A 12479-nucleotide genomic window follows, 5' to 3' on the forward strand; every position below is an offset into this window, starting at 1 on the left:
TGTGAATCTTTTTTCGGTCACTATATATTAGCCCTGCTGGGATAGGCACCAGTCCAGTGAAAAGTTGTATAAAATAGCCTCAAAAGACCTGAATTCAATGATTAATTAAGCTGTGTACCACATTAAGATGTGTACACCATGAAAGTCAGTAATAACAGCTACATTAAGTTGTTGTATTGCAATATACACTATAAATGGTAAATGTTATGTAGATCAAAGATTGCTTAAAAATAGACAGTTGCAGGTATCATGTTTAGTGTTCCTCAAAATAAGGGTTTCCCCAACCTTACACACAGTACGCTTGAATAATGGTGAGCAAATGCTGGATACATCTGTACATGTTGTATGTTTTTTGTTGATTTTTATCAAATTTGCAAAAAATTTAAAGTAATTTTTTTCATGTTGTCATTGTAGGGTATTGGGTGTAGAAATTTGAAGTGAAAATGAAAATAATCCATTTTGGAATCAAGTATTTATTAGAAATCCACAATTTAACAGTCATAGAGGCTGTGATGACACAAGCAATAGCTTAAACTCACAAAATTCATGAAGAAATTCATAGCAGAGTTTTTGCTGATTATTTCCCAATTACTTTCTGGTTTTAATGCTTAATGTGTCAGTTTGTATAATGGTATTTGCTGCTAAATCATCCTTTTTCATTGCATATTGATGAAGTCCATAGGACGCTTCATTAGTAGAGTCACCTCCAGTTCCTCCCTCTCACTGAAGAACTGGGCCTTGCTCTCATTTTTGTGGACCGGATTGGGGAGATGGAGCCCCAGTTTGCTGAAAACAGATGGAAAGGCAGGTTAAAAAAAACAAGTAGCACTGAGGGGGGGATGATATATGTCTAACACTGAAAGACATTAAGAGTTGTGTGATAAAGCAATCAAAGCTCAGATCTTGGCATGCACCTCTGATTAAAAGGAAATATCTGAAACAGGGCGCTTCTGGTCTTAAATGTTGCCTCTAAGTCTTCAGGGAATTAAAAATGAAAGCAAACATTTTCAAAGGATCTCTTACTATTTCGGCGTCCGTAGATCAAGGAACTTTTCTTTCACATCCAGCACCACATCTGTTGCTTTAGTGTCTGGTAGTTTGATTTTAACCTACAAGTGAGGGAAAAGTTAGCGTTGTTATTATTCTACACTGTTCACATTAATATATATATATGTATCATTTTTATTTTAAAAACATTTCCCCTTTTTTATTCTTCAATTTTAATGCAAGATTAGGTTTTAAAAAATACTTTCTTCCTTCCAATTACTCTTAACCTTCAAGTAACTGAGTGGGGTCATTTATGACCCCAGCCGTGTATGTACATGTGCTGCTGGGTTTTTTTAATTGTTAGTTGTTTCCTGCTTTGAATATTACTTCTACTTCTACTTCCACTTTTTAAAGGTTAACACACATTACATGTGAAACATCCCAGTTTGAGATCCTGAAACAGCTAGTGTACTATAGTGTTGATTTCAAAGCCGGATAAATGGTTGCATCATAAAGGGCATCCAGCATAAAATGTGTGCCAAATCAAATATGCGGATCTGCTGTGGAGATCCTTCCAGTAGGTGAAAGTACCTAAATAGCTGCTGTAATTATTGTGCCATATCGGTGATTATTCCAGAATCAAGCATCTTACTATGACCAATCTAAAAGAGTGAATGCACGTAATCTCAATATTTATAAGTGTTTTAACACAAACTATTTTAAATGCAGACTCCAAATATTATTTATTGGAAATATTTTTACATATGTTTTAATGCATGCTCAATAATACAGGTGAGGAAATCCCAGAAAGTTGATTCTTTTCATTTGGATTTCAGTAGGAGAAACACTACATCAACCATCCAAGTGACTTTATCAGTCTCAGCTAAATGCAGGTTTCCCCAACCTTACACAGAGTACGCTTGCATAATGACTGAAACTAGCAGCATTGCTTAACAAAGAGCCAGAAGGTCTGTGAATAGGCCTCATGGCCACTGAACAGTGGTCATGACAATGCATGTTCTGATCATGAAAGCAATGGTGCTTTCTCTTATTATGCAACTGTATTGTTTATAAGTTTGGGGAAACCTGCTGTCAGCTGAGAGTGAAGGAGTAACCCGGTGAAATGTTTCTCCCACTGAAATCTAGATGAACAAAATCAGCTTTATAAATCTACAAACAAGACTTTTGTTTAGAAGATTGGAAGTTAAAGACAATGAAAAAACACCCTGATCTATGATGTCTTCTTTGTAATTTGTTGCGGATCAAAGTATTGCAAGTCAGTTCATCTGTATTTTGGAGTGAAAATGATACAAACATACTAAAACACACAATTCCCTTATATATACATAACATTTCATATTTACACAAAGTAACAGACAAAGACAATCTTAGCAATTTGAGAACATTTTGAAGTATCTGTCAGAGATCAGGTGAACAGTAGAGGAAAGATAAACACTATTAGAAGCATTTCAATATTTTTTTTTTTTACGTATATAGAGCCTGGTCACTATAGGGTTAACCTGTCTCACCTGTGCTCCTGAACATTTTTAGACTGTTCCTTTCTAAAGTCTAAAACTAACTACGTCTTCAACAGAATTATCTGAAGCCAGCCAACATTTAATAGGAGATTTATGCCTTGCTGCTCTTGATCACAACCTTGTGCATTTCATTTTAGTATCAAAAAAGTGCACTGAGTGAAGTGTTAAGAAATCTTGTGACACTTGGTAAGTTACCAGCATGGCTTCACAACACATGGAGGATGGATCCTTTCTGCTTAATCCCAAGAAGAGATCCTCTGTTCCTACACTCTGCTTCAGGATTATTTCATACCTGCACACAGAGGTTATAAATGAAGCAGACACACTAAAACCAAACACAACAAATATCACATTACCAGACATTACCTTGAACAGAAGGAGATTAAACTCAGAAACAGACAGTGTTTGAAGAAGTATGAGGACTCTTTTGAACCTTTAAATATCTGCTTTTCATAATGTTTGATGCTTTTTTACATCCACTGTTGGTGTGTGTTTCTTTGTGCATTGCAGTCTTACTCAGGTTGTGGCCTTGGGTCAGTGAGATCATCATACTGTGAGCCTTCGGCCACTTCTTCTTCACACCAGATATCTTTGCTGTTCTTCTTCGTGTATGCGGTTGACACTAATTAAACAGTCACATAAAGAGAGAAAGACAAATGCAGAAACAGTATGTATGCTTGAATAAATACTTTTTGGGAGTGCTTATAATTGAAAAATAGTACCTTGTTTTTCGTTTTTGGGTGGTGGGCCAATATGTCCGGGACCCAAGCGTGCATATGCTTTCACATCCTGTGAACATAAACTAATATTAGTGTTGGGGGAGACTTGGCTTAATGGTTGCTGTAGTTGAAATACAATGATACATATTCTGTCCACTTCGTTTTACTCCATATTCCCCCATTGGTCCTCCCTGCCCACACCTGCAGACTAATAAACTTCACACCATTTTTCTAAATACCCTAAAATGTATATTTTTTATTGAAAAATTATTTTTAAAGGTTCATTTTGCTAGTGCTGATTGATTATCCTTCCTATATACATAGGATTAAAATTTTGCTTGTTGAAAAATGTAAAGAGACAACAATTTCCGAGGAAGATACTAAAAGCTAGTGTTAGCAGGGTTTTAACATGGATGCATGTAGATCTTACTTTACACTCCTCATCTTCCTCTTCTTCGTCCTGCTGACTGGACAACAAGGCAGACAGAGCCTGGAGGCTCTGTGCGGAAGATACCCCAAGACAATCCATTCAGAAAAACAAAACAAATAAACAAAAATAAAAAGCGCAGCGGACACAAACGAGGAGGAGAAAGCTGCTAAACTATAAGTAACTATAACAAAACAATTATTTTAATTGGTGCTAGTATACTAATTTTAGCAGCTCACGTTTGGATTGTTGACGCTTTCTGTTTCCCTGGAGACGCCAGGCTTTTCCGCTGCCATGGAAACCAGTGACGTCGAACAAATTACGTGACCAGAGTCACGGTAACCAGATCGCCGTGAGCTAAGAAGCCTTGCCAGGGAATTTCTAATATCACGATCTCCTCTAGCTCTCTTTTTTTATTGCAGCTTTGAGCATAATGCTGTATACGAGAAAAAACTACGCACTGAGAAAACAAACAAACAAAAAAGAAACAAAGATGGTGGTTTTAAAGACTTATTTTAGAATGAACGACTGCTTCATTAATGTAATGTCCCACTGACTATTTCAATTTAACTGAAAGTTAATTCACGTAATGGTTTAAAATAGGTGTCATATTTATGCCTGAATGCGTTAGCAAGATGGCTGCTGGGTGACTTTTATAGGACGCTGTTACAGGCTAAATGCTTTATGTACTGTAAACAGCTTTTCTTTAGATTAGTCCAGCAAAAGTGCAGTCTAAATACCAGTGGTGTATCTAAGATTGTAATAAAAGAAAGAATGACTATAAGTTGTTAAAACTGTTTAAAAAGAAACATTGGAGGGAAAAAAAATTGTGTAAGTGATGCAAATACTAACCATTTCATCCAGTTTAGGCTACCTCAGGTAGCAGACCTTGCCTTAGCTTTGACTTTTACGTGGAATATTTGAGTATCATATTATGAGGGCAGTGGATCAGAACAGCAGATATCCCAGTTAGGCACAGAGGACTTTATTGTAGACTACTAAAATAAAGCAGCTTGCTTAAGTCCTCATTCTAACTTCCTATTTTAAAGTTGTCATTAAAAATATAGTTCTTACAGTGTATTTAGTTTACCCATACCTTCATAATCTACCTTTAACAAGTATGTTATTCCTTTTTTGCAACTTTATTGATAACGAACCCATTCAAACATATGCATGACAGGCAGTCAATTTATGGTGAAACAACGCTTTGTTTTTAAACTGCATATCTTTGGAGTTCCATGTGAAGCATGGTTTGGAGATGTGGGTACAGACATCATTGCTATCTGTAAAGCCTTGTCCTCACAGATATACTTTATTCCTCCTGCCACTGTTGGCGCGCTTTCAAGCGTAGTAAAAGCGTTTGGGTGAGAATCAGAGAGGCGGGGCTATCTGCCTTGTCCCTCCGTGGATACCGTAGTGAATGCATGGCCCGCGGGGATCATGTTGAAGGTGACAGGTAGTGCCATGCCGGGAGCCCTGCGATTTTCACCGTTCACCGTGTTTGCTGCTACCGGTGACGGCGAGAAGGAACCAGCGGTGGCGGCGGCTCCGTTAAACGTGGACGAACTGTCTCTGTACACCGCTCCCCCGGAGAAGTTTCAGAACGTGGAGCCTAAAGCGGGGCAGCTAGAGGAGCGAGTCGCCACCCTCAGGAAGTTAGCGGAGCCGTACACTGCTTGGTGTCAGGTCACCTATGAGAAAATTAAACCCAAAGTTCAGGGGGTCTTCCAGTTTGGGAACGACGCATACGCCTATGTGAAGAACCCCCCGAAGGACTTCTACCCCCGGGCGGGAGTCATCGGCTTTACCGGAGTCCTCGGGCTGGTTCTTGCCAGAGGCTCCAGGATTAAGAAACTCATCTACCCGACCACTCTCATGACCCTGAGCGCCTCTCTCTACTACCCGGAGCAAGCAGCGGCCATCGCAAAGTCAACCGGAGACTCAGTGTACGACTTGGCCGTGCAGAGCTACGCAGCGGCGGAGAAGATCCTAAACCCCCAGAGCAAAGCTGAGAAGGTCAATAAACCCGAAAAGAGCAGCGACTCCGAGACCAAACAGTGACGACCCCGGCGTGACTGCAATAACCGAGCAGTAGCCAATCACACAGCAGCTTTATCCCGATACTGTAAACTGAGCGCTTTCTAGACACTTTGCACTAAGCTTCACATGAAACTCAGGCCGGGCAAAGGGAAGGGGGGATTTGCAACTTGAATGACTTCCTTCCGATTTGAATGTGTATTTATGTAGAGATAAAGCAGTGTCTTACATTAAAGTTGTTTTACCGCCTTGATTCTGTGTCTTATAATGCCACATGCACAAACAAGATGGTCAGCACCAAAGAGAAGAAAACTAATTCAGGATTTTAATAATCAGTCGTTTATTTTAACAATTTTGTTCAATGGGGTGGCAAAGACCAAAGTAGGCAAGTCACATTTGATCTGAAATTGTGTACTAGTTTCAAGTTTTATTTGTCATATACAGGTTACAATTATTATACTCACGGATTTTAAACATATTGTATAAAATAGGTTTTGCTAAAAAGTCATAATCCTACATAAACTCAAAACATTTGTAGTATTAAGTACTCATTAGACCCATTTGCATTATACTGCTGAGTAATGCTTGATATATCTCAGCTTTATATTTTAATGCTTTTACAGTAAAACGTCAAAGTCACTCTAAAGCGTTAAAGTAAATGGTATGGAGTAGAAATGGCTAAACTACTGTTGAGTGGAAGTAGAAAACAGCATGACCCAGATGTACTTAGAAGCACTAGTTAAAACGACATACACGCCCACCATGATATCACCTACTAATTAGTAAAATCTCAGCTTTGAGTTGAGCAATTTTGCTATTGCCAGCTTAGCATTCTGAAACTGGATACGCCAAAACAACCAGTGGTTCAGGCTGAAATTAAGCACATGCTCATTGGGTAGCGACTTGGAAATAAAATGTCATTAGCCAATGAGGATTTCCTGGAAAATCATAATTTCTGACTTATTGACCAGAACGTAGTAAATTTAATGTTTTATGAAATTTAACTAGTGACTGAGCTCACAAACTAATCAGGAAAATGTTGATGTTAAAAAAGACTGGAAGGCCGTTAACCTTATAATTCCATATAAACCAAAGTCCTTTTACAGGCAGAAGTTCCCACCGCCTGCTGATCTTCAGAAAGAATTAAGGCTTAAAGTGCTACACACCCTTAAACTATGCCCATCTTTTACACCAGGATTGAACTTGAGTCAAAATATATTGGTGGAGGGCCAATCAAATGTCCTGGGTAGACAAGCCACCTACATACGCCCATGATAAGATATAAGGTCAGTTGCCTCCTTGAAAATGCATTATCACAGATCAAGCATCATGAAGCCTGCAGTGCAGCAGGTTGACAGCAGTAAATGTGAGGTTTCTAATAAGTGGAAAGGGAACATGTGTTATAAAAATTCAATTGAATTAGCAGTATGATCCTTCTTTTAATGTTCATTAGCTACTTGTGACAAACCAAGCAGCCTTAAATTTAATTACCATCTTACCACAGGGAATGCACACTGTGTGACTGTTTAACATCTTTATTTTCATATCAGTCAAAAAAAAAAAAAAGTACAAAAATTAAATATGAATGACTTCAAAGAAACCCTCTCAGAGCAGCACCAGCTTCTCATTGAGAGCAATCTGTGCTTGGGTGAGGTTGGACAGGTAGGTCACCATCAACAGGTCCTGCAACAACAAAAGTGAGCATTTAGATTCACACTAAAGTTAAAGATTATAGCAGCATAACAAGGAAACGAGATTAAAGGATGACAAGTTTGGAAAGATAATGCCCAGATTAATGATGCAGAAATACTTGCATCTTCTAAAGCGTCTAATCCTGAGTATAACAATATGATGTAAGTAGAGCCCAGAGACCATAAATAACCATAAAAACAGGAGGAGAGTTTAATTAAATGCCAAAAACAACTCAGAGCTCACCTAAAGCCTCTTATATAAGAGATATGGCAATTCAGTTTACTGTTTTTATAGCCAATATGTTTATACGTGGAGAGAAATTAAGTAAATTATTACCACAACAATAAAATTTTCAGTCACAACAGGTCGGCACAGCAGGTAGCTCTGCATGTTTGATTTGGTAGTTTATTGCCAGATGCCCTTCCTGACGCTAGATTTGTGTCTATATATATATATATATATATATACACACACACACACACACACACACACACACACACACACACACACTTTGTCTGCTACTTCAATACTTGAAAATGCTATTGAGGTATATATATAATGATTGACTTTGGCACATTGTTCTTGCATTTTTCCCCAGCTGAGAGATCAACACCATCTGCAATCAGTGAATCCCCTCGTTCTTAACTTTTCTAGTTCAGTTGCTGTTAACCAGCCAGACATGGCTCTTCTCTTCTCATCTCTTCCCTATCAACTACCATGGGGAACGTTAACCAGACAATATACCAAGCTCATCACACAACAAGGACACCTTTTGCCAGCTATGAAGTTCATGGTGAATCAACAGGATGAGACCCTCACTTGAGAAGCAGTGGGTATTTATTTATCACTCACGACTTATTTGGCAGTGAGAAACTTTTAAATGGTCTCCTTGATCTTTAGCTCTAAAAAGGTATGGGTGGACAAAGTGGCAGGGAGTTTTAGGCCACAGTAAAAGGTGTTTCTGATTGTAAAGTCAGACTTTCATGGGCCTCCGCCACTCTGCTTCCATTGCGGGAAATTTGTGGGTGGAGATGGGGCAAAGACAGCCCCAAAACGCTGCACACTCATCTGCCTTGGAAGCTATAGGCAAGTAATAGGGAGCTGAAGCAGAGAGGCAGCTGTTATGCAATACCAAACGTGTGCCGATTGTTTTATGGCCCCTGGATTGAGCTGTCTGGACAAAGACTGTAAGACGAGCGAATGAGCTTGAGCTTTTAATAGGGGGTAAAAGCATAATCATGTAAAGAAACATGATGCACTTAATTTTAAAGCATGGAAAAATGAGGGCTCTATAATGTGCATGTCCACTAATATATTTGCTTTTACACATTAGCGCAGATAGTATTGATCAAGCTCCAGTATCTATTAAACTAGTCTCTACTGCTATTTTTTAAGTGCCATTTGCCTGTCTGTTTAGATCAAATAGCAAAACAAAAAACAGCAGATGTCACTGATATAGTAACTTAAACACGAGCACTTACATTGATGTTGGAATTGAGCATGTTCTCAAAGTCCTCAGGTGAGATAGTGGGCACTTTGTTGACCAGATCCATCAGGAAACGGCCCACGCTGTTGTCTGCTGTCACCTTGCCAGACTGAAACAGAACAATATGAACTTCATAGCCATCATCAGCGCAAAACTTAATTACTGCTCAAATGTTCCCAGGTGACCAATATTAGGTTAAACTGGCAGGAATTTAATTAGAAAAGAAAAGAAAAACAGTAGGGGACAGTTTGTCTTGATACTCACCAGCACATCCTCAATGTATGCCAGCACTGTGGTCAACATGTCCTGTACCCTGGCTGCAGCACCACCAACCTGAGACAGGTCAGAGGTCAGCCCCTTGGTACGACTGGGGGTCAGACGTGTTCGCTGTAGCAGGTCCACTAAAGAACAAATAGAGAGTATAATATAAAGTCTTCTTTCCTTACATATGCAACCCAGTGAGTTTCTTGAGACACTGGGATTTAATTATTTGGCATTTCACAGATACTTAGTCACGAAGCATTTGTTTTCAAACAGTCGCCTTCATTTATTCTTTGTATTCTTACCGCCTATCCTCTCAGTGTCATAGTACACATACTTGACAGTCAGTGGGGTGAACATCACACCAACTGTCTTTCCTGGCACACCCATCTGCGCACTGTGTAGGAGACAGACAAACACATTCAGAGAAGCACTTTCAGGCTGTAGATGATCACATAAACACAGGCGCTGACAGAAAGATCACCCAACCTGACGTAGGCGCGGATGTTCATTTTGCCACTCTGCAGTGCCGTGTCCACGGTCAGGTGAATGGGATTAGAGGCCTCACGGCTGTAGTACTCGTGGATGAGCACTGAATGTTCTGTGATATCAAAGCCTGTGGCATACCTGTCAGAAAAGATGAACATCTGCTAAAGAATACCGTTTTTTCCACTTTTAACAAACTTTAAATAGTTAATATGACCGACTGACACACCATCCGATGATGACCTCTGTGGGTGAAACCCTCTTGTGAAGCTCATACATGTTCTTGGCAAACTCCATGTCCACAGCAACCTGTGGTCAAAAACAATGCATTTAAGCACAGCCATGTACACTCTCTTTACTTTTTCAGTTGCTAGTCTCTTAAACATTTTTACAGAATCATCATTCACTTGTGAAAGAGTTCAGTGATAATTACATAATACATGTATTAGTCATAGTTACCCTGTAAGATATTTTGTAATTCACTGTCTCACAAAGCAGGATTAAACATAGTAGGTGGCATCAAGAGATAAACATCAAGAGATTTTTTTTTCCTTTTAATGGGGTGGGGGTTAGAAATACTGAATGCCTTTTGATTAAACTCAAACAATTAACAACCCTTTGTTACTTAAAAATAAAAGAACAATCATTCTGGAGGAGACAACGCACGTCAGGTAAAAACGTGCCATGATCAGATCAAGGTTGATTACTCAGAAGAACTCTGAATTGATTTTGATTTTCAGTGCTCCCTCCCACAAGTCTTGCAACTGCATTTCTGGGGGGGGGGGGGGTTCTATTGTTTACTCAGCTTGCCAAAAGTAGTGCTTTGCAAAATCATTACACATATCAAAATGAAGTTTCTGCTACAATGGCACAGATCATACCCACAAAAGAACTCAGAGTATTACTATTATAAAAGAGTATTACTGTAGAGCAGTCCATCTGGATTACAGGGTTTTTCTTGTTTTGGCAACCATCAAAGAAAGGACTTTTTCATAAATGCAGTTTTCTTTACCAAATAACAAAAATTTAAAAAAAGAACAGGCAAATGTACAAACTTCTACCCAGTAAGGTAACACAGACTCTTTGCCTTAAGTAAATGGGGATGCATAAGACTTACATAGTCGCCCCTCATAAACCCATTGTGAGTCTGGAAAAAAACCCCTAGAAACTAATGATTTAGTCCCCACCCCATACCTGATAGCATAACACCACCTACAGTTTTCTGAGGGGGGTTGTTTCTATTGTTTACTCAGCTACTCAAAAGTAGTGCTTTGAAACACTATTACAAATATCAAAATGAAGTATCGCTACAGTGACCCAGATCATATCCAGAAAAGAACTTCTTATAACAGGAAGAATCACAATCAGAATACTTTATTAATCCCTAAGGAAATTATGTAGCCATGTAGCCTCAGCAGCCATTTAGAAAAACTACCAGGAATTTATTCAGCCTGGTATTTAGCAGCCATATCGAAATTAAAACCTTAATGGACATTTAAAAACCCAGACTCATCTAAATAAAAACACAAAAGCACAAACACACACAAAAGTTTGATAAATTTTAGTTATCTTTTGCTTTATTGATGCTCCTAAGATTCTAATTCATGACTCTTCGAGTTTCGGATATTTCTAACTGAATAATGCGTTATTCTTTAGATTATTTGCTGAATGTCGGTTTCGTCTCTTGTGACCCTTTGCTTATTACTCGATGGCCGATATGGAATGGCTACTGTATTATTGGCCCTTTCCACTTGGCTTTAACATTAACAATAGATAAAATTATGTTAGCTGCAAATAAAGAGTTTAGTAACATACCTCATCTTCAGACTCATTGTGGGGGACAGAGAAGCAGTTGGTCACCTCGATAGAGTGCTTGTCAATAGTACCTGAAAAAAGCAAATGTTTCAGTTCTTACATTATATTGTTATAGCGACGAGCAGCTTCGTTGTAAGTTAGCAAACAAGAAGATTCTCCCTTAAATCGAGACAGTAACAAGCGCTAACATCAGCTATAAGAACAGCGATCTTTTCCTGTTGCTAAGCATGAAATGAGTGCAAACCCCACCAAAATGGAAAAAAGTCCAGATGATTTGCTAAATTTTTAACTATATGAACAATTGAGTGGGCGGCCAGCTGTTACGAGTGATGCCGCTAGCTAACTAACAGTAGCTAATGCTAGCCAGCTGCTGAACTGAACCAGCATGTGTTAGCAGCTAAGCTAAAAGCAGCTATGCGGCAACTGGTTTCGTGCGAAGTTGGTCCAAGCGGCGCAGGACAAACATATTGTCTTTTTACTTACCCAAAAGGGTTCCAATCACACGACTCGCTCCCTCATTTCTTCGCTCGTAAGAGTCGCAGATAGAAGCGAGAACGACGGGATGAATTTTCACAACTGGCCCGAACACCGACATTTTGGAAAAGGAGGGCAGACTACTGATCACACTGCCTGAAGAGACCAACTGATTACCGGCTTCATGGACACATATACCGCCACCTGGAGGCTGGCGGATAAATAGCGGTTAGTGAGAATAATGCTAATTATGATCAAGTCATTGATATCATTGTGATACAATGTTGTAGGACTGTATCTTCCTCTATAAGCGGAATTTTTTAATTAGTGAATTATTTTAACAAGGAGTCTGATATAATAATAGTTATAATAATGTTATTATGGAAAAGCCATAAAAAGGATTGCATCAGAATCAGACCATATTTAAAATGACATATACAATGAGCTTTATTACATCCAATCTATATGTTTATGTTTCTGCATTTTTGCATTGTTACTGCATCACAAAGACCTTTAATTTCCCCATCAGTGAACTCTGCAGATGCTGAGGGTCTGAC

The 12479-nt window shown here is 38.9% G+C and overlaps 3 protein-coding genes across 3 annotated transcripts; 1 reads left to right on the forward strand and 2 right to left on the reverse strand.

Annotated features, from left to right (window-relative positions):
- Window positions 1-579: 579 nt before the first annotated feature.
- Window positions 580-3796, reverse strand: dnaaf6 (dynein axonemal assembly factor 6). Its single transcript, XM_063462813.1, has 6 exons — window positions 3675-3796; window positions 3248-3314; window positions 3042-3147; window positions 2721-2817; window positions 1024-1109; window positions 580-786 (listed from the first exon to the last, which is right to left on the reverse strand). The coding sequence occupies exons 1-6, from the start codon at window positions 3771-3773 to the stop codon at window positions 657-659; spliced, it is 585 nt and encodes a 194-aa protein (XP_063318883.1). The 5' UTR covers window positions 3774-3796; the 3' UTR covers window positions 580-656.
- Window positions 3797-5085: 1289 nt separating this feature from the next.
- On the forward strand, window positions 5086-5961 carry LOC134617352 (MICOS complex subunit MIC26-like). The gene has a single exon (XM_063462565.2). The coding sequence runs from the start codon at window positions 5112-5114 to the stop codon at window positions 5730-5732; it is 621 nt and encodes a 206-aa protein (XP_063318635.1). The 5' UTR covers window positions 5086-5111; the 3' UTR covers window positions 5733-5961.
- A 1266-nt stretch (window positions 5962-7227) lies between these two features.
- eif3f (eukaryotic translation initiation factor 3, subunit F) lies at window positions 7228-12078 on the reverse strand. Its single transcript, XM_063462564.1, has 8 exons — window positions 11932-12078; window positions 11449-11519; window positions 9863-9942; window positions 9637-9774; window positions 9453-9544; window positions 9151-9287; window positions 8882-8995; window positions 7228-7391 (listed from the first exon to the last, which is right to left on the reverse strand). The coding sequence occupies exons 1-8, from the start codon at window positions 12041-12043 to the stop codon at window positions 7314-7316; spliced, it is 822 nt and encodes a 273-aa protein (XP_063318634.1). The 5' UTR covers window positions 12044-12078; the 3' UTR covers window positions 7228-7313.
- Between the last annotated feature and the right edge of the window lie 401 nt (window positions 12079-12479).

This window comes from Pelmatolapia mariae, linkage group LG18 (assembly GCF_036321145.2).
Source record: "Pelmatolapia mariae isolate MD_Pm_ZW linkage group LG18, Pm_UMD_F_2, whole genome shotgun sequence".
NCBI lineage: Eukaryota > Metazoa > Chordata > Actinopteri > Cichliformes > Cichlidae > Pelmatolapia > Pelmatolapia mariae.